The sequence below is a fragment of the Buteo buteo genome, chromosome 12, assembly GCF_964188355.1.
Source record: "Buteo buteo chromosome 12, bButBut1.hap1.1, whole genome shotgun sequence".
NCBI classification, from domain to species: domain Eukaryota; kingdom Metazoa; phylum Chordata; class Aves; order Accipitriformes; family Accipitridae; genus Buteo; species Buteo buteo.
In genome coordinates, this window is record NC_134182.1 from 23,366,887 (window position 1) to 23,389,778 (window position 22,892).

Below are 22,892 nucleotides of genomic sequence, written 5' to 3' on the forward strand. Positions count from 1 at the left end.
CATATAGTGAAGGGCCTTTCCTCGTGGCAGCAACACTGCAGGGTGAAAAAAATTCAGCCCAAACAGACTTGGTCTGTTTGGTATAGTGGGGAAGTATGGCTGTGACAATATTATGTGTAATCTCACATGGCAAACTTGGGAAAAGTAAGCAAGTAGACTGGAAGGCAACTGTGATGCTGGAGTTGATATGAGAAGTGTTCACATAGGATAACTCAGTTTCTGGGAATGACACTGCAGGTCAGAGTGCCCAAATACAGCTGTCTCCCACCTGGCCACAGGCACTGCGTATGCCATTAACGGACGGATGTGGGCTCACTGAGGTGTACTTCTAGCATCCCTGTCTCCTATGTGGGATTGAAGGCTTCCAGCTTGGGTGTTGTGAATCACTGCATGGCGGAGCTAATGTCTCCACTGACTCTGCTGGGGGCAGAGGCCTCTGCACCTAGCTGAAAGGCATGGTGGTAGGATTATTCGAAACATTGCATCAGTTAAGGTCAGTCTGTTCTCTTCTGAATATGCAAAGGAACTTAACTTAATGAACTTCTGAAAACTGTGTGTCTTTTACCTTTTAGACTTAGAGTGCTAAAGACAGGTTCATTGGAAAGGCACTTGTAACTTGTGGTAACATAAACCAGAACCAGACCTCAACATCTTCCTTTACTTTTCCAGGTGTTACCATTAGGCACTTCTTGATGTCTGCCCACCAACTTTGCTCCCACAGAGATCAAACTATCTACTTGTGTTTGTATTCAATAATGACATATTCTTGAGCAGCTCAGTGGCCATCTGTGCCTTTACTCACAGACTATGGTAGTACTCATGAGGAACCAGCAGGCCCTGGCCCTGAATTAGTATCAGATATTTGTGTTTCCTAGATCACATCACTCATGCAGGGACAGCAGTGTTTGGGTTTGAGAGGAGACGTCTCTAGAAAAGCCTGCTCTGAGAAATTAGACCAGTTCAGGAGGACCCCAGAGGTGGCAGGAGAGAGGATATGAGGCTTCCAGGACTATGCTTGGATTTAAATGAGACCCTATGGTCATTTGCATTAGAAACAAATTTGTTAATTTGACAAATGAATCAAATACAAGCAGGCAATCCCTCTACTGCCAGCAAATGATCCTAAGGTTCAATGGGTGATATGTATTAGCCTTTTTCTGTGATGTAATATCACGGAAATATCTCCTTAAGATGCATTTCAGTGCATTTGGATATCTTACATGTCTTTAGGATATTTTGCAATATTATAATAACTCTGTCTCCCTAATAATATGCAACAGGATATATCTTATTTGTGTTCTATCAGTACCTACAGGCCTCAACTGAGTTTGGGACTGCTTTGCCAAGTACTATGAAAATAAATCCTGGCCTTCAAGACCATTTCCAGAGACAAGAAATAGAAAGGAAAATGACCCCAAAAGTGGTGAGTAACTTGCTGAGGTTCATCAGTCCATCGGTGACACCGTCAAGAGTACAAAACAGATATTCTTGAGCCCAAGCCATTAGAGCACTCTATCTGCCTAGGGAGAGTTCCTCAGTGTTTGTGGTTCCAGGACACACCGTGGTTTGGTATTTCTGCAGAAACATTCAGAGCTTCTGGCCAAGCATCAGAGGCTTCATGTTCCAGGTGAGTAAGGGAGCAGGAGTACAGCTCCCACATGAGTGCTTTTCCTAAAGACAGTCACTCAAGGGCCAAAATCGGTGGGTTTTTTGCCTTTTGTGTAAATATATTATGTAAAACATGTACTTTAAAACAATAGCTACAAATGCCCTACGTTGCCTGGAGCTGGTTTTCTATTGTCTTGAGTGACATCTCATCTCAAGCATGGATTAAAGCCACACGAAGGCTGAAGTGTGTGTGGCACATAGAGATGGGAATGAGGGCTGGCAAGTGCCATTGTTCTCCTCTTTGCCTCCCAGTGAACAGTGTTTAATTCTGGTTTTGGCTGTCAGAAGAGATTAGATATCTAAATCCTGGTATCAATAAGTGGTCTGTCTGATCACTTAAGTGCAGAAAACACATTTCACAGAAGAAACCATCAGATGCATGATTAAGCCATTTGTGTATTACCACAACTGTATAGTGCCTGTTTACGGAAAGTCAGCTTTTGAAAAAAGAACTCAAACAATACAAAAATAATTAAATTAACAAGAGTCCTGGGGATAAAGGATTAATCTTCCCAGCAGGCTGTCAGTGAGGATGAAGGCTGGGTTACCAGCTCCATGTAAGTGAGGTCTTCCTAGCACAGTAGCAACACCCAGAGCTGTCCTGAGGAAGGCCCTCTCCAGGGGAACAGCACCCGAACATAAATGTTCCTCAAAGATAAGTGAAAACTAAAATGTGAATGATGGGAGGAAATCAAACAGAAAAACAGTATTCCAAAAGGGGGAGAAAAGGAATGAGCTATTATTTTAAATGCTTACCAGCAGAGGACACTTCTGTTAGCTTTTGGCAGAGCAAAAGGACATTGCAAAGAAAGTCAGAAAAGTGCTGCTTTTCAAAGCACTTTACTGTCAACTCTGAAATCATATGTGTACATAGCCTCCAGAGGCTTGAGCAGAGGGATATGAAAATCTCTGCTGTGTTTTTTCTCCCAGAGGCAAGGGGAATATATTTTTCCTTATAAAAATAAGGAATCATGAAAGAAATTTCTCAGGAGCATTGTGGCCCCAGGTGTGCTGCCCTGGGGCATTCCTATGCCCAGTGGGGCAGGGCAGGCTGGTGTCTCTGCAGGGAGGGCAGCAGCCATCAGCCTCTTGGGGCAACTTGACATGGGGAGAGCCTGTGTCTCCTCTCCATCACAATTAACTGCAGTCATTGCTTGTAGGGGGTTTAAAGCACACATGTGTTGCCTCTGCTCTCCAAAAATGACACGGGAGAGGGCAGAAGGAAGATGTGCTCCTTTCCCCCCTGCAGCCCTTTTCCACGCAACAGGTCCAAGGCCCATGACAGAGAGGAAGGAGTTGCTCCTGCAAGGCTTCCAGCAACTCGAGGCACCCTGTGCTTGTCCGGTGCAGGGGCAACAGGCTGGGGCCCCCCCCCAGCCTGAAGGCAGGCCATCTCCCACCTTGAGCCAGTACTGGTTCTCCCACCCTGATCCCCAGCTCCTTGCAGTGGATATCTGGGCCTGGGACTGACAGTGGCAATAATGGTCCATCTGGTGCAAATATTAAGCAAGACAAAACAAATTCAGGGAATAGTCCTGTTATGATGGGAGGGGTATGTAGGAGGGACAAAGAAGTCTGTACAAGCCCTGTTCTGGTCCAAAGGGTGAGGAAAAGTTTGGTCCCTGCTCTCCCCCCTAGCTCAGAAACAGATGGAGGAGACAGCAGCTAGAAACACTGGCACCCATGAGCTATTTGCTCTCTCATCACTTGCAAGGCTTTTGGGGGAAAAAAACACAAGGAGGAATCATCAAGGAGGGGCTTCTGAGGTGGGGACCTCTGGGGAGCACAGCTGCTGCTTACACTCAACATCCGCTCCCTGGGGAAGAGGCCATTCCCTCCCACCCGGCATCCTCGTCGCCTCCAGCCTTTCTGTCCCTAACTTCACACCCAGCAAGCCCCTTCCCAGTGTGTTTCTACATAGAGGATTTAAATAAAGAAACAAAAGGAAAGTACGTTTGTGGTGCTGATGTGAAACTCACAGCCCGTGCAACAACAATTCTGCTTGCACCTTGATTCGTTCCTCCCTTACCTTTGCCTACACACAGCAAAGGGTCTGGCTCTCCTATGCACTGTACAGGGACTGGTACAATGGGACCCAGCCTCAGCTGGCTGCTCTGCTCTTCGGTGATGAAGACAATTAATAATATGAGCAAAGAAGGGAGAGTTTGCCCAGAAGGAGGAAGCCAGCATGAGCAGGACCTGGTGAGCAATATCACAGAGACTTGTTTCGGCAAAGAGTAAGTTATAGGCTAGCACAGGTCTGTGTTTTACATAAATTTTATTGTGTTTTGGAGAAGACAGTGTACAGTCATTCAGGTTACTCCAGCAGCGGGTAGTATGTTTAGTATGTGTGGTCTGGTCTTTTTCCTTCCAGCTACTCAGCATAATTCTTAGGAGGATTTTATGCTCTAAAGGGTAACTAAAACTACCAGCATCTGTGGGGACATCTCTTCCTATTGGCATTAATGACATTTTGGGGAAAATTCCTAACTATATTCTGAAATAAAGAAGAGCCATCCTGCGTTTTTGTGAAAATTCAATAATATCTCTCTATCATTTTCTAATACAAGTATCTAAAAATGTTTTCCGTAGACAAAATGTACCGCCAGTGTTGGAGAACATTTTCTTCAACACAGAGCTTTTTATTTGTTGTAGTTCTTGTCATACATCACCATCTCAAGTCTTTTTATGAATAACAATTGAGTGGTTTTGAGTAGACAGGTTTTTTTATTCTGAAAAGAGCTCTGGATTTGCAAGAGAAAAAAACTCCTAATGGAGCTGCAATTGCTTTAACAAAGTAAATTTAAAAAAAAAACCTGATGGCTGAAGATTAATCATCTGACAGTGAGGAGAGTATTGCTTAAGGAAGGAACACAGACATTGTGCTTGTGAGTGCTGGCTTAAGATACATCTATCTCCATGTACTTCGCATCGCCTCCATACCATGGCACACTGCTCCCAGCCTTGTGCCAGCAGAACTATCCTCTTGTTACATTATGGTTCTGGGAGCTAAGATGGCTTTTAGATTAAAAATAGTGGGTTGAGTTATTTTCCTGGCAAAGGAGACCCCCTACTCTTTTAAATTGTGGCAACACCTAGGGCAGTGCCGGCAGAGCAAGGGCACATGTGCTATGGTATGGAGGCAGGAAGAAGCAGCTGCAGAGGTGCTATAAATTGGAGTGGCTGCTGAAGACTTCTTTTGAAGTCATGGTCTTACTTTCTAGTTTTCTGCATCAGTTTTTAGCCAATGCTTTTTCTCTGATGTCAGTGCAGTTATATACCTATTTTCCATAGGCAGAACTCCACTGACAAGCAAACATGTTTTTTGGGGAGTCCCTTTGCCCACAACTGTCTGCAATTTCCCCTGTAATTCAAAATAAGAACTTCAGTTCCAGATTACCTTCTTGTCTGTTACAACCCCAGGTTATCATTTGTACAATTATTATACTCAGACCTAACATTAAAACTAGGAATTGAAAAAAGCCCTATATAAACATAACACAGAATCCATATTTCAGTCATTAAAAAACAAAAGGAATCAAGGCTTTCCTTGATTTTGGATAGTCCGTAAATGTCTTGAGATAGTACCTGAAAGAAAATAAGCAAGAGAGTGAACCTGCACATACAAGGAAACTGCACAGTTTCAATACAGCTCAGCTGAGGAACCTTAAAACTCCTCCAAACTTCCTTGCTTTGTAACCTCTGTGTGTTACTCTGCAAAAGAGCGTTCTGAAACTATTTACACCAGGTTATTTAATTAAGTGAAAGCTGATAATACTGTTAAGGTTCTAACAGACCTAAAGCAGAAACTTGAGGAATTCAGAGCAGAGGACCATACCTACTCCAAAGGACTGCAGAGGTTGCAAAGGAACCCTTAGGAAAGGTTCACATTTACAAGGCTCAATAAAAAGAGGCTTTAACACAGCGGAAACAGTGATGTAACTCACGTCAGATTAAATGACTGTCAGGCCCACTTAACTCAACATGGGCTCCAGCCAACTGCCTTACTTTCACCCAGTCACAAATAAACAGATACACTTCATGTACATCATATTAAATTTCAATTTTATCTTGAGTCCTGGCTCTGTTCCTCTGTCCTTCCCTGGTATTTTGCAAACAGCACTCCAAGAGCAAGCAGCAGCATATGGCAAGAAACAGTTTGATACCTGTGATGGTGATAAGCACGTGGCCCAATGCAGCAAAGAGTAAAAAAGGCAAAGGCGAAGGCTGGTAGGGACCAGGTTGCTATGGCAAAACCAAACCATTCCACAATTTCTCCAAAGTAGTTGGCGCCAGAAATGTAGGTGAACAGTCCCCCTGCATCAACAGACAAAATATGTAATTTTTAGTCATCTCATGCACACGGAAAGTTCTTTCCCATAAAGTCAGCAGCACAATATGCTACCTTTCTTATTCATAGCCCATAACAGCAACCTAAACCCACTGCCCTGAAGCCAGTGGGGCCATGCCAAATGAGGATCTTGTACAAGATTTGTGTACAAGTACAAGAATCAAAGGTGACTGTAACCCAGAGGCTTTCAGCACTTTCACAATCATTTATTTTTATTTGAAAAAGGACTTAAGAAATCCCATTATTAGATTTAAATTAAAATTATTAACATTAGTCAGTTCTCTTCAGGCCCCCAAAATATTTTGCAACTCCACTACCTTTGCGGAATGCAAAATCTGGATCTCAGTTTTGCAGCTTAGCTTGCAAATCACATCTACAAGAGGCAGGTAAGGATCGGAAGTGAGAAACTCTGGGGGAGAGATATTACCATCTGTAACAAGCCAGCAGAAGGAGTCAACACGAAAACCAGGAAACTCCTGGATCCCCGTCCATATTGCTCTACAGAGCTAGACATTTCCTGGTTCACGGCTCTGGCCCACAGCTACTCTTCCTCACCAAGCCCCACCTTGAAGGAGATGGAAAGGAAATTCTGCACCTTGCATCCTTAGTGTTATTTTTTCCCCAATTTTTACAATTTGAATCTCCCTTTTGCAGTGTAAGAAGTCCACTACTTCTTCCTGGGCATGGAGAAGAATATTTCCTTCTTTGCAGTTGCCATTTACAAGGCTAAAATCCTCTTCCTATGTCCCACTTCAATCTTCTCTAAATTACCCAGCCCATTTCCTAAAACCTCTCCTCACAGCTCGTGTTTTCCAGATACTCTTGTTGCTTCTCATGGACTGTCTGCAGCCAGCTCACACTAGTCCTCGCAGCTCAGAGGGGCACCTGAACTGAGTACCTGTGCCATACTGGCATCTCTGCTATTGTTGTTGCTTTGCTGTGAATTCAGTCAGAAAACATTATCTAATCTGCTGCCCTACTTTCTCCAAGGAGGTGGGGGATAAGAAGAATATACCTTGAGGAATCTTGTAAGTGACTTCCCCAGGTTTCCTCAGCTGGCGCAGCAGGAGATCACTGTGAATGTTGATCCCCATTCCCAGCAGAAATAAGAGGAGGCCTAAGAAACAAACAAGAAATGGATTAGAAAGACAGCTCTGCCTAGTTATCCCTACTCAAGCACATATGTGAGGTTTATCTTTGGAGCAGGCAGATAGGAGACCTAATGTGAAGTGGGTGGATTCTTTTTCAAGTCAAAAGATGCGCTGCTACTGAGAAGGCTACTGAACAGGAGAAGCATATGCGACTGGTGACAAATTACCCTGTATCTCTGTGTCAGTTTGGGGATCACAGTCCTGTCCTCTGGGAGCACCTGCATTGGATAGCTTCAGTGTGGGGAGCAACTCTGGACAAAATGATGACCATCCTGAGCACACTGTTTTGCTGGTGAGATCAGAGCACTTCCAGCTGGTGTGAGAAAAAGCTGAACTTCCCAGCTGGCCATAGTCACCATTTATTGAACATCAATGGAGGGGACAAAGTACCCAACTGACACTGCTGGCTGAGGCCAGCCCGCCACAGTTGTGGACATTACTGCAGAGTAACCACTGAGCTGTAGTCAAGTACCATTACTCCCATTTTACAGCTGGGCAAAGAGGAGCACAGGGAACACAAACTTATCCAGCACATCACTGGAGCCAGGAAGGGAACCTACATCTCAGCGCAGCTCAGTCCACTGCCAGCAAGGCTGCTTGGACAGAGCTATGGGCAGGCACATGGAGCAGTTACTCGCTGAAGGATGCTGACAGCTTCTGGCCAGAATAATTCATTGACCATACTCCATTTAGCTGAAAAACGAGAGGCATTTGATTGAGAAACTCTGCAGGTGACATGCCCTACATTTAACGCCACATTAGGCTCTGAGAAAACCACCTCTGATAATGACTGGGAAGCACGGAAAGAAATAGAGCTGGTATGTGCTATGAAGTATAGAAAAAAGATTAAGTGCTGATAAAACCTCAACAATTCCAGTAGCAACAGAAAGTTGGTAAGAGTGTAGAGCAAGAATATACTGTTTGCTTTTTCTTTAATATTTCAAGTACTGCTAATGCTGATTTCCTTTTTTTTTTCATTAAATACATATTTTATTTATCATGCAAATTATGTGATGTGGTGTTTTCTTTGTTGGGTATGGGAGCTCTTCCTAAACAATGTCCAGGATTTTTAATATGTGATGCTGTCTGAAAAGACTGAACTTGCATCCACAGCCTGAAACAGGGTACAGAAAGTACCTTGGTTATTTTGTACTTGTCATATCCAAAACATTTCCTCAGACCTCCATGTGAATCTTAATTTCTATATGTGCATTTAAAAAACATTCTCTGTGCTGCACCAAATGTGTAATGCCACCTAGCTGCTCTTGCTCAGTTATTCTCTCAGGGATTTTACAGGGTGAAATTCAGCTAGGCTATTAAGGAATATAAAGGAACCATATTAGCATACAACGAGGCTGTGCGTGATCTCTAATCTTCCCATGTGCCTCACATGAGAAAAAAGAGCCCTTTGTCTCTAAAGCCTCATTTATGCTGGGGTTTTGCCCTTCCTTTCACTCTCAGTCGAAATAGCTGCATCAAGTGCAAAGCTCCCTGGCAAGGAAAAGAAAGCCACAGTTTGCCCTTGCACATGGCCACTGCTGGGTGGACACTTCTGGCTGAGCAAGGGCACATCCCCATTCAGCTGAGGCCTGAGATCGCATCTCTGCAGCCTGTAGCAGCAGGAGACTCTGGAGCGGTGTGAGTAAAACAAGGCTGGTGATTTGAGACTAACACATAACATCATAAGCCTTCAATGGTGGCTGCCTAGCAAAAAAAAAAAGTCACTGCACATTTATTTGTTTTATCTGGGCCAGCAGGCAGGTTTTATGCTGATTTCCATCACAATTGATTTGACTCACATGTTCAGTAAAGATTAGGACATAGTTCAAAATGCTTACAAATTGCTTGGAGATTAGATCTTGGGAATCCTGCAGCTGTAATTACCTGATGTAAATCTGATGTCAGTGCACCAATCGTTTGGATATTCAGCACAGTAAATCAGGTAGTACCCCTGGAGGAAGCCATTATAGATACAGAATAACATGCCAAAGAAAAGCAATTGCAGTGGGAAAGGTCTGCCTCTAGTGAAGAACGGGTAAATAAATGTCCTAAGGTAAATAAGAAAACAAAGTCAGCACATTACTCATGATAACATTGTATTTGCAATTTCTCTGCTGTAGGAAAAAAACTTTAACAAAACACAAAATATAAAAAAGGTCAATAAAGATTAAAAAAAAAAAAAGAAAACAACTGTAACAAAGTAAGATCAGCAACTAATGGGAACAAATAATACTGCAGATACCCACATACTTCTGGTCCTTCAGGACTGAACACAAGGGGGGAAGCTAGAAATCTCATCCAGAGTCACTGCTGCCTTGGAAATGTCTCTCTGCCTTCCTTCTCCCTTGTTGGCAAAATGAGGAACTTCTGCCCACAAACAGCATTTTTGTTTTAAGACCTTGGCTGCCTTTTGCTGTAATGCTGCAGAGGGCAGAGCAAAGGATGCTGTGGAGGCACATGCGCATGCTGATGTTCAAACCAAAGTATTTCAGGGCAGTACTAATTGTAATATTGATTCCCCAAATGAGCACTGCTATGCCACAAGCACTGTGGAGGAGTTTTGTTATGGAGAAGACATTTCTGCTCCCACTACAAGGACCAATCCCTGAGGGCTTTAGCCCACGGTGCCAGAAGGAGTTGAAGGCAGTGTTGAGAGCCCTCTGGCTCTCTCATCCCCTGCAGTGTATAGCCTGAGGTGTAATCCCCTTTCCCAGACTCTCCTGCTCCACTCAGAGACCTCTGCTCATCCCCAACACATAGCTGCTCTGTCCTGCTCCGCTTGGACACCTCAATGCAGAGGCAGAGCAATGTTGTTGGCTGCTTGGAGGAGCTGCTTTGCTTCCAGTCCCTGCCTCTCCTCCATGCTTTCAAACTTTTCTTTAAAATAAGAAGAGCTAAAAACCTAAGTTTAATATGGTAAACACCAAGATTTCCATGCTGTTCCAGCACCTAGGGCTTCCTTAGACAAAAGCTGTGCTAACACTAGCATTAACATGTGTAGGAGCAAATAGTTTGTGCTTGTATAGTTTTAATTTTCACATATCTTTGCTTCAGGTGGGTGTATCCCTCTTGACACATTGGACATTCCATATCATCCCTGGGAGAGCGAAATGGAAAAGTTATATTTATATTTGTTAGGTGTTTTCTTATCTGGCCAATTAAGTTCTGCATGTTATAAAATCTACACTCTTAATTTCTTTCTTTTGCCCTGTTGGGCTTTGGATGGTGCTCATCATATCAGTATGTAAGCACTGTTGATAAGTAATCCACATTCCGGGTTGCCAATATCAACTTAAGCAAGCTGAGGCATAAAATTTCATCACATTATAAATCTAGATTAAATCGTACTGAGTGTGTCTGAAAGTGAGTAAGCAGAGTACAAGCAACAACATGTTAATGTATTCACTGCTTTCCAAAGCAAGGTAAGCCAGATTTCCAGCAATTAAGGCAGTTGTGATGCAGAAGTTATAAATACTTCTAAATATAGTGAAATCTAAGAGGTATGCAAAAATATTTTTTAGACAGTGGTATCACATTTGTCATATTTATTACAGTATAGAAAGGAATGCTCTTTGGAGTAATGTTTCCAACAATTATCGGTTTTGCCCTTCGGGAATGGGATGCTGGAGTTACAAGTAGGCGAGGCCAGCTTTAGGAGTCCAACCTGCCTGTTGAAGTAATATTGACAAATTGGACCTGAACAGCCATGAGAAAAAGTGGGAAACTTGCTTATGGAAGCTTGGAAAAAGCAAATTGTATAGAAGAGAGAATAATATCAAACCGCACAAGGTTAATTTAGGAGGAAAATTTATACAGCAGATTGGAGTGGGACTCGCCCTGCTTTATCCTTTGTCAAAAACAGTTATGTTTGAGAGTCTCTTCATTTTTACAGTTGATGCAAACAGAAGTTTCTAGCATGAGCTGGCATTTCTCAGCTCCCAGCAAAGTTGATTATTGCTGTGGTGCTTCCCAGTGCTGCTGTTGCAGGATAAATGTTATAGGCCCTTGAAAGGTGACTTGTCCTGCAGTAACAGGAGGGCAAAAATCAGCTGTAGACCTATCTACCATGGATGCAGTGGATGCAGGACAGAAAGAACCAGCATGCAAATTATAAGTACAATCGCAGGGGAGCCAGGAGGCATTGGGGGGGGGGGGGGGGTGGTGGTGTTGAGGGAGTGAAATCCTGGCATTGCTGAAATCCCGCCTCATAGCAGTTTGAAAATCCAAGTCAGGAATTCATCCAAGAATCTTTGTTGTGGAACAACTTCTCCAAGGAAATCTGCTTGGGTCTGTAAATCCAGAGGCTGGATTTGTTTCTCTGTATCCAAACAATGCCCTAAGCCTTTGTTTTAATACAGTGCTTGTCAGCTTGTACTACATAGCTACTTGAGGGTACACAAACTATTCCTGATGGGTTTTGAAAAAGCAACTGAGATGAAGCAAGGACATTTAATAGGTTTAAATATTCCATGGAGGAGTCTGCATCTCTGCTAGAATTATTTTGCAGTGTGAAAATCAGAGGGGGACTGAAGGCCACCGTTTTAGAATAACAGAACAAAAACTGGCCTTTTGGATTTAGACCAATGATAAATTTGACCTTTTTCTTTCAGTGCGGTATTGATGACTAATCCTTTATTCCTTTATTGTTTTTGCTGGCCAAAGGCACTGCATCTGACTAAACCATTGCCAACAGCTTCTTTTAAATGAGTGAATAATAAATTATTCATCTTCTTTTCCATCATTTATTTTCCAGAAGAACAGGTTTTGAAGAGAAAATCATTTGACATTGCATCAAATTTCATCTTAAAGGTATTAGTCCAGTTCCTTGAAAACTCCAGAGACCCTCACCCAGACTGGGGAAACTATAGGTTTGCTCTTCTCGCCACAGAAGGTGGAAATCTTTTCACAAATGTTACCGTAATCCACTAAGGGTGGGCTCTCAGTTCTCCTCCAACAGCCTGTTGATTGGAGATGTTTATGCTGCTGCTGTGTCTTCTCCTCTCCAGGTGCCAGATGCAGTAGTTCAGATAGTAGCAGCTCATGTTTTCCAGTCTGGAAACTCGAGGTGTTTCCAGTGCTCATGAGGTGTTTTACACCTGGAGCAACTGGGTCAAGAGCTCAGGGCTGGCAGCTGGGGATGGGGGGCGCCTGGCTCCCTCCCACCCACCCATGCACTACATCACCCTGTGGGACACCAGCCTACTGCTGTATCTGCCCATCTAGCCCTCTGCCACCAGCCCCTCTCCCGGGCCTAACTGGGATGAACTAGAGGCCAGGATTCAGAGATACTGCAATAGCAGGCAGGGCTGATGAGGTGTCTTCCCCTTTGAAGGAGGTGCTGGCCATAACCCAGCTTGTCCTACCCATGCCGGGGCACTGTCTGAATGCCCTGGCCCATCCCTTGTGACGCTGGCCAGCCTCCAGAAGAGAGTTATGGACTTCTGACCAGAGCTGCTCTGAGTCCCTGCTGGGATTTTTTCAGCTCCTCTTGGAGGACGATACCCTGGTGAGGATGAACCAATGTGCCAAATGGTGCCTGAGAACTGTTTCCACAGGGTCTGGACTCCACATGCTCCAGTTCCTCACTTGTCTCACCCAGATGCACAGAAGGGGAGGAGGGCTGGTGGTCCAAGGGGGACCAGGCAGCCAGGCCCCCCTGAGGGTGATGCCTTCAGGGCCCTCACAGCTCACGTATACGCTGAGCTGACTCCCCGGCCGGCTGGGGATGTGCATTGGAAAACGCTCCACTGAGCGGCGGGTATGGCCGCAATCATTCCAGGGGTCCTGCAGGGGGGCGAGCCGTGCCCCTCCTGTGGGGGAAAGACATCGAGAGCACATGTCACAGCCCCTTCTCTTGCTCCCCGGAACCCCCTTGCTGAGGTGCCATCTGCACTTCTCACCACTTTATTGGTTCCTTCTCAACCAAAGGCCTCTCTAAGTCAGAGGGCACCCTCCCCAGCTCCTTCCCCCTCTGTCCCTGGCCTTGCCGGCTGTCCAGGGCTCCTGGAGAGGGAAGGCTGATGGGATCCATCCTGGTGGGCACAGGCCTGATTTCCTCTCCCTGTCCTGCCTCTGTCTGGTTGCTCCTTGGTTGCTTTCAGGAAGGGATGGGTACTGTGGCGGGCACTCAGCTCTGATTTCACCTTTGGTGCTCTGTTTTTAGTTTTGACCCTTTGACTCACCCAGTCCTTTTTGTTGTCACTATTTGGGACTATTATTATTTCCTCCATCATTATTTGGCCTTTCTCTAGACTCTTTGCTGCAGCTCCCTTCTTAGGGAGATGCTTTTTCTTTTCTTTGTTCAAATATCTGTACCGCAGGAGATAGATAAGCAAAACTATGTGATTTGTGTTACACTAACTACAGACCAGTCAGACCTGAAAGGACTTCCCTGGTATGAAACAGTGGCGTTCTCTTTGATCTGTCTTGTGAACAGGTTGGAAAGATTGCTGTCCAAATCTGGGGAGATTATACCAACCTCAAAACAGTTTTATTTGCACTGACAATTAACAGCATAGGAGTCTTTGCCATAGGTCATCACAGGAATCACATTGCTGGGGAGCTGCTGGCACCCTTGGCATACCTGACCACTCAGATGAAGGCTCAAGATGTTCACAGACATGATGGACTTCTACCTGGGTGTCCTAGTTTCAGCTGGGATAGAGTTAACTGTCTTCCTAGTAGCTGGTACAGTGCTGTGTTTTGAGTTCAGTATGTGAAGAATGTTGATAACACACTGATGTTTTCAGCTGTTGCTAAGTAGTGTTTAGACTATAGTCAAGGATTTTTCAGCTTCTCATGCCCAGCCAGCGAGAAAGCTGGAGGAGCACAAGAAGTTGGCACAGGACACAGCCAGGGCACCTGACCCAAACTGGCCAACAGGGTATTCCATACCATGGGACGTCACATCTAGTATAGAAACTGGGGGGTGTGGGGGCGAGGGGATTGCCCCTCGGGGACTAGCTAGGCATCGATCGGCGGGTGGTGAGTAATTGCATTGTGCATCACTTGTATATTCTAATCCTTTTATTATTGTTGTTGTTCATTTTATCATTTATTATTTATAAATAAGGGTTATTATTTATATTATTATATATTTTTATATAATATATATTATTTATTATAAGTGTTATCATTATTAGTTTCTTCTTTTCTGTTCTATTAAACCGTTCTTATCTCAACCCACAAGTTTTACTTCTTTTCCCAATTTTCTCCTCCACCCCACTGGGTGGGGGGAGAAATGAGTGAGCAGCTGTGTGGTGCTTAGTTGCTGACCGGAGTTAAACCACGACACTGGGATATCTGTGATGTCCTGCACAAAGCCGCTAATTATTCTGAAGAATTATGGATGCCATATGACATATCCCAAAGACACCTGCTGCTGAAGAGTCTGTGCTAAAATCTGCACAAACTTTCTCTTTTTAAACCCAATCCTGTAGGCTATTTGTGGACTGCAGTCTGAGGTAATTTTTAACTTTTACTATTTTTGAGTTGTGTTACACTGACTCCCATTGAATACTTTTAGAAGACGACTGTCAAGTCTATTCTCCATGTATAGTCAACACTAGGGCACAATCTGGCACCTAATTTTCCTGTGCCTAATTCAAAATTTTTCTATTATCCCAGATTGGGTTTAAACAAATGTAACAGTTAAGATGTCAGTTCCAAGCAGTAGGCCATCTTGCTATCAGTTGAAAGGGAAAGTAAAACAAAATATCCCAATATACTTTCAAAAGTGAAACGAAGCATTTTAACGCTCACTCATCACGACATCTACAGATGACCTAGTGTCACAAAGTGACAAAGTGGGGTAGACCCTCCTCACCCCTCATATTCCTCTCCTCAAATATCTTACCCTGAGGTGCTTTGCCCTTCCCCACTTATTCTTATGAACTCTGCACTAGCCAAAAAATGTCAAGAAGCCAGGAGTATTTAAACAAGGAGAGCAAGCAGGTTATTAGTAGCCAGTTGTACTCTGCAGGATAGACCATGTCCCTCTTGCTAAGAAGGTGTGCACAGTGAGACATGCTCTGACACAGCCTCAGGAACAAAATCTCAGCTACGACCCAGGTCACACACACACCAGCAATGCTGGCAGGCAGGAATGCCAGACTGACCGTTAAGCCTCTGGTAATACCAATTGCAGGTACAGGACAGATGACAGATCTCTTGACTGCAGTATTGCAGTTGTATCTCAGCTCCTGATGTAAGGAAGGCTGTAAATTCAGGAGCTGGGCTTCTTTCTGGAGTTGATGTCTAGCTGCAGCTGCCTGCGGAGCCCACCAATGCAGAGGGTTCGCACTGGCTGTGCGTGCCCCTTGGTGACTGCCAGCTGCAGGGCACATCTTCCTCGCTGGGGTGGGGGCCGCTCTGTGCCTGGTTTCTGCATTGCTGGGAGTGTATGAAACCATCAGATAACTGTAATCACTTGCTGGTCCAAGGCCCGGTTTGTAAACTCATCTTAAATCATTGTCTAGTGACTGTGACGGGAGCAAGAGAACTCCCTTTTTATTTTAATCACACAGATTTACAGATCTAGCTATGACTTTCCAAAACACAAGCAGAACATCCTACTTCCATGTTCCTCCAAAGGTCTTTGGACAAACTTCTGATGACTATAATTTAAGGAACAAGAAAGATATACATATTACTGAAAAGCTTACAATTCAGCTGTATAAAACAATAGTAAACCTGTCATGTCAGGTTCATTTCCAAGTATTCTGTCTAAAAAAATGTGCTCAGTCTACAGTCCTTGGGGTGTTTGTGGCTCACTTATGAAATTCATCCTGAAGCCTGTTTGTAGGGACACTCTTTCTTTGTGGTCTCTTAGTAGCAGGTTCAGGGTTGGATGAAGACTTCTGGCAAGAGAAGACACTCATCTTTCCTGGGCAAAATATGCAGGCATATGTCTGATCAAGGGATGGGAAAAGGACTGAGGAAACCCTGAGACAGATGGCACCATGCTTGGGTTTGAGGAGTTCTTGAGAAGAAGGGCAATGGTGAGCAGAAAGTCTGGGCAGTACTGATTTAAGGCAAAGATGGCAGAAATGCAGAAGCATTCAGTGCCAAAATAAGAAGAGGAATGGAAGAGACTGCCATACTGAACCATTGGGGCTGCTGAATTTGGACTGGAGATTAATAAGAACAGACATATTAGAGATAAAAAATAACATACAGTAATAGAAAATAATTTATTTGGGAGAGCTGAATAGCTGTGACCAAGAGTTTTCATGATACTGAACAGAAGTAAGTTTGAATGCAATGAAAAGAAATTTCTGTTAAATGTAATACAGAAACAACATTGAAGTAAAGAGCTTGGTAGGACTGGGAGAAGAAGGGGGATAACCACAGGTTACAGACACAGGCAGGTCCTTTAATAAAGACAAGAAAAAGTCTAAAGGTTTGGAATGTGTATTCATTTTCATATTTCAGGGGATAAATTGTATTCCATTTAAGAGAGGCAGAAGGTAGCAGCTGCCCTTGGCAACTGACCACCATTTACTGCACTTTCTTTTGAATGATCTGATATCAGCTTCTGCCAAAACAGAATGCTGACTGTGAAGGACCTCTGCTCTAATCCAGGATGATAACTTCAGGGTTTCATAATGTCTCACGAGTCTTCTAACATTACACACAGACTGAACGAGTTAAAAATTACAAACTCCCTAGAACAGATAAGCAATAGCTTAACACCAGCATTTACGAGCAAAGCTCCAGGGTGATACTCACTATCCCAGGAAGGCTGACGCCATGGATGACAGCACTTGCAGAAGCCAACTTCATCAAAGACTGACAGTCAAAGGAATCAGCAACTGTGCTTGACTTCTGGCCACACAGTTAAATACAGACTTCAGATTGAATCCTTGGTGCTGGGTTGGAAAAGCTCAGTTGCTTACAACTGCATTTGAATAAAGTGAGATTATAGGAAAAAATATACAGATATTTGCAAAAGCATGTGTATCTGATGTGAATGGCTAGAAATAAAATGCTGCTTCTATATTACTGCCAATCATTGATGAAAAAAAAACCCGTGGTGCATTTGACCTTGGATAAATTTAAGGAATCTGAGCTACATAACGCTCAGTTCCAACACTATAAACACCTGAAGTCAGTCATTCTGATCATCTAGTACTAGTCAGTAATGCCTCATTGATTGCTACAAATTTTAGGCATGATACACAATCAGCAAAGTAAGAAGGACAAATACAGTTTAGGGACGAAACTGAGTCCTCTTCACATTGCATAGAGGAATTACTAGATATGCTATACTTAATAAAATACAAGTTGTTGAAAAAAGGAAAGCAAAGGGAAGGGACAGGACCTAAGAATGGGTATTTGGTTTTAGTTAGTAAAGAAGAACTGTGTAGGCTTGACTGCAAGGCAAAAATTTTTGGTTTTCTAAATTCACTACAACAGCAGGCAGGTTTCAAAAGTGTTTTGCAAGTTTGTTTATAAATTACTTCCTTACTCCTCTTGTTCTTCTTCCATTATTTCTTACCCTGTCACTGGAAAAATCTGGTATCTCCCAGTGATCACCAGCATCCAGTTAGAGCCAACAAAGGAGAATTCTTCCTTGTCACTGGTAAAAAAGGCATTGGATTGTGAAAAGCATTGATCTTTTCTACTGGCCTTAGGAGGTATAGGAACAAAACCCTATACTGCAATTATTATGCATTTTCTAAAGGGAAATCAAGAACAAAATTGTTGAGTTTGGTGCATTAACAAGCTGCATCAGCAAGTCACAATCGTTCAGCAAGTTACACTCAATATGCATTTATATTGGTATATTTGTTTCTCAAATGTTTCAATTTTGGTGTACAATAGGTTTTAAACACCCTTAACTACAAAATATTATTTTTTTTATATTTAGAGTTAGCTAACCACTTATTTCTTCCTTTTTGTTTGTAATGTGAAAAGGAGATCTGAACGAGAGCTGAACTAAACACTGGAAAAAATTGATTGAATGCCCATAACCAAAGGCAACTAAAGCAAGAGCCTAGAACCAGCAGTTAGTGTCTTTCTTGCCATCACCTGCCAAACTGGGCAAATTCATTGGAAAGATGGGGATTTGTTTTTAAAATATTTTTCTCTTTTATAGCCAAGAAGGTAAAGTGAAGCTAATAGAGCAAAGGAGATATGTCCTCTGTACAGATCCCTGTTGAAATCAGTACCATCCCATACAGACCCACAGTTTGTCCTCAGACACTGCACAGCCAAGTATGGGAGTCCAGGATGTACAGCATGATAGACATTTTGTCTAAAAGCCAAATACTAATACTTGTAACAGCCTCCTTGACTGGGAGTGCTATATATCTGCAACAGCAGGAGGCAGGACTCATTTCTATATTTAACTTAGGTAATCCTATTTTCTTAAAATAGGTTTGTTGTGTGAAGGAATTAACATAAATTGGATATATTATAGGATAGGGACAGTAGCAGCAGCAGGTGTCCCCCGTCTTGACCTTAGTAAGATTTTTTACACTGTCTCACCTGTTATTCTTATAAGTAACTTGGGGTTTCCTGGTTTAGAGGATGTTATTTTAAGTGGCTGCAAAAGTGATTGATAAATTATATCAAGGGATAATTAACAATTGTTCATTATCAAACTAGAAGGATATTTTGAGAGGTTCTGCAAAAGACTTTTCTGATACTAGTCAGGTTTTTTTTCATGACTGATATGCCTCTGGGGAAAAAAAATATTATTCCTAATGTTTGTGGCTGGCACAAGTCTGGGAGATGCTGAGCACATCAAGAGTGAGGGCTAGAGTTTATAATAATCTTGAAATATTGGGTTTGTAGTTTTAAAACAGTACAGTTGATTCAGTAAAGACAATAGCATAATACTACACTTGGGTAAGACTGACCAAATGTAAAAGACAAGCTGGAGAACAGGCTGGATAGTAGAAGGAGTGCTGGTAGGTAGCAAACTGAGCATAAGCTAATGACATCAGGCTGTTGTTAAAAAGGCAGAGGTTAAAATGTAATGTGGGAATGGGAGTACTGTTGGAGACACCAGAAGTGATCTTTCCCCTTTGCATGGTGTTAATAGGAACTTAAATTATACTGTGTCCAGCTGAACTCTGCACTTCAAAGACAAGGACAAAGTGGAAGCAGCCCAGAGAAAAACAAATGTGGTCTAGGAAATGTGACATGTAAAAAGACTGAAGGACTCGGGGTTGTTTAAGCTAAGTGAAAACCAGTGAAAGACATTATAACAATGTACAACTGTATAAAATGTTGCTGCAAAGAAAAAAGGAGTAGAACATTCTCCTTGTCTACTGGGAACAAAATAAGAAGTAACAGGCCTAAACAGCGGTATAGAAAATGCAGCTTAGACATTAGGGAAGGGCAGAGAAGCACTGGAACATACTAGCTGAAGGGTTGGAGGAATCTCCATCAATGGCAATTGCTAAGGACAGGCCAGACAAATGTCCATCAGGAATGAGAAGAAAATTTGAGGACTACACATGGCCAGGAACTGGCTGGGAATGGGAATTTGGAGCTATCTTGGTGAGAGAGAGGCTCTGACATGAAGCCGAGGCACAGGAACAAGATCTGGAATTAGCTGAAAAAAACCCCTAGCATGAGCAAAACCTCTTGCTCAGGCTGCAGACTGAACTCAATGCCAGGCCAGCTATCTCAGTTGAAACCGTAACTAAACTTGGTCCAGATTTATACTTGTATGAGGATTAGAGGACAGGACAAGGGTCAACATGACTAGGTGGATTGTGGTGACGACAAATGTGCAGATCTCACGGTGCTTCATGATTACCTCTACTACTTGATAGTACCTGAAGGGCAGCAGTACTTAAAGATTATGAGAATATTTGTTGTTTTATCTAAGCAATGGTGTGTCAAAAGCTTAGCCAGCCAAAGCATATTTTTCAGCAAGGTATCTCACTCTTTTCTTCTCCAGAAATAACCACTTGATATTTATGAAGACAGATCATTTTGTTCCTATTGCTAAACTGTGGGTGTCTGCCAAAAGCATGAAACGTGTGCCAGAGTAACTTAACCAGACACTACGCTATGCACTTCAAAAAGCTCACTGCTCCACTGGAGCAGAGTTCAAAGAGTTCACAGAGGCCGAGAGTGTGAGGAGCACAGAAGGATGCATCTACATGAAAAATGGTACAAAATCCAAGGATGCACAAATCTGTGCTCTTACAGCTGCACTTATCAGAGAAAGGGTAATTATTTTCCAGAACTGGTCCACGTGGGGCTGAGAAATGACCAAAGGAAGCCTGACATTTGGTAAGCTCTCCCTCTCCAAAGCTAAATCTTGCTCAGACCAACAGACACTAGACTCTAGAGTTGCAAGACGCATTGCTAATAGTCTTTAAAATACTCTTAACTGGCTTTTTCTACTCCAGTAATGCCTTCTTTTCCTCTTTTATGCCTGAATTCCTACTCTGTCTCTATTTTGCTCTTCCACCCTTCCGGACTTTGTCCTTTCTTTGTCTTTCCTTCTTCAGATTCTCACATCCTTTATGGCTCTTTATGTGGTTTTTTTCCAATTAGGAGTTGTCCTTGTCACTACCCTACCACTGCACTCTGCCTCTCTTTCATTGTAGTTCTTTCACCTTTGTCCCTCTCCCTTTGCAGTTACGACTATGTATCTTTAGCAACAGGGCTCCTCTTGGGCTTCCTAACAGGTCTTTGTTCCCTCTGCAGCAGCTTTTCTGGATCCTCTAGCTGGACAGGACTCAGCAAGGACACAGGATTAGTATGGTTTATATTGACCTGTACATGAAAATACATCACACTTCCTCTACTATTAAATTCCACATTCTGTTGGCTTTGCACTGCCTCCATAGTGTCATGTTTCAATAAACTACAAACTCTTTGCACAGTTGGGACATATAACAGCATTGATCCACACAGTTGCTGCAATACAAGCTGGCTTTTTGTTCCAGAGCAATGTTGGGCACTTGTGGACGTCAGGGGAGGTGCAGACCTCCTGGGTTTCCTCTCTCCCAAGTGCCCATGCAATTGGTTTGTGTGAGGCAGGAACAGGTGAGGTACTTGGTGGTAGAGGGTTTCCAGTGCCAGTCTCTAGCTGGGGTGCATGTCCACCCTTGGGGACCTGTAAGCACTTGTTCAGGATCAGAGGCAGCATGCTCAGAGGCAGAATGCTCACTACTCCCACGCACAGTGAGCAGGCTCCCAGCCTCTTTGCTGGTCAGCCCAAGCAGCCGTGTCTGGCAGACGGGGTCACAGAGCAGGACCGATGATTTGGGGCTACAGGAGACTGAGATACACACCTAAGGACATGGGTGCATGAGGTGACAGCCAGCTACAGAAGTCTCACCCTCAACACGGGAGACTTGACACATCTGGGTTGTTTATTCTGCTACGTGAAGTAGTTTGAGATTGTAAGCTATGTGTTGCTGTAAAAAAAAAAATCTGTGAGAAAACTGAGGTTGTAAACTAAAGCAGTTTCTCTCTAGCTCTGTTTTATAGATGCTTGTGACAAAAACAGTCTTAAGTCCTGCCTCTGCTGAGAGTGCTTCTTTCACCATGCAGCAAGGTAATGGTAGAAGGATTCTTGACCATTTCACCACAGTCCACAGAGTTCAGAAGTGCATCACTGGGTCATCTTCTTCCTTATTTGTTACTGTGCAAAGAAATGCTCTAAGAAACTGAAAGATTGAGCAATAAACCTCTGCAGCAATTTAGGCCTGTTGTGTGTTGGGAAAGTCTTCTTCACAACTGAAATGGACAGAAACACTGCATACATTTTTTTCCAAAACAGTAAAAAATGTTAAAGCTGAAAATTATAATTTCTAAATCCTTAGGCTCACACTTCGAAGAACATTGGTTGAAATGTCTTACATTTGGAAAGGTAGTAATCCAAATGTCTTCTGAACCTGTATGAACTCATGGCATCCATGGTAGTACATAGACCCAGAGAGGAACAAAATTTGAATTGGCCAGGTCAGGTCCTGAGTTTGTGCTCACATTAAAATGATCAGAGGACTAAATGTCCTCTTTTTTTCTAAGGAAAACTACTACCATTGGCTGACTCTGAGTCACAGTCATCTTTGCTCCCTCCCAAAATGTGTCAAAAGATTTCCTAGCACTGAAAGTTGCTAAGTGAGACACTCAACACATAGAAAGTGTCATTATTAAAGTGTCTCTTGACGTCTGGATACTGCCCTCTCACATCATCTCCTTTTTCCTTTCATTTTTCTCACTCTTGCCCCACCTTCTGCCGTAGCTGTTTTTAACAGTTCTCCTACTTGTCCCTTCCTGTGCTACTCTCTTTCACCTGACCTTTTTATCTCTCCCCACCTTCTAGCCCTGACTGTAAGCCTCACAGTGCTTTTTACTTCTCTGCATTCAAGACAACTTGTATTTTCCTAATCCATGCTGCCAGAACTCCAGCTAGGAGGCCACTTCTTCCCTGTTGAGTACCCTACCAGCCAGAAATGCATGAAGAGTTCTGCTCTGACCCTACAGTGCCGGCCTCGACAATACTTGGCTGGATTGCAGACTCACACGCTGTGGTCCTGCTTATAGCCTCAGATGAACCAGAGGAACTCCTCTGCATGAGCAGACTCCAAAGATGTTAGCTGACAAACTTTATGTTTGAACAGATACAAATGCATTTCTCAGAAAAAACTCTGCCAAATTTAAATTGCTTTTCCTGGGAACAGCCAGAGACACATCTCTACACTTCAGTAACCTTAACCCAGGCCAAGTTTGAAAACATGAACACT

At 43.2% G+C, this 22,892-nt stretch overlaps 1 protein-coding gene across 1 annotated transcript in view; it reads right to left on the minus strand.

Moving 5' to 3' along the window:
* Positions 1-3,936: 3,936 nt before the first annotated feature.
* Positions 3,937-22,892, minus strand: part of SRD5A2 (steroid 5 alpha-reductase 2) — a 29,129-nt gene continuing 10,173 nt past the window's right edge. The window contains exons 2-5 of the mRNA XM_075042040.1: positions 9,055-9,218; positions 7,035-7,136; positions 5,835-5,985; positions 3,937-5,256 (exon numbers count right to left, since the gene is read on the minus strand). Of these exons, the coding sequence (XP_074898141.1) occupies positions 5,190-5,256; positions 5,835-5,985; positions 7,035-7,136; positions 9,055-9,218 (484 nt within the window). The 3' untranslated portion in view covers positions 3,937-5,189. The remainder of the gene's footprint in view (positions 5,257-5,834; positions 5,986-7,034; positions 7,137-9,054; positions 9,219-22,892) is intronic.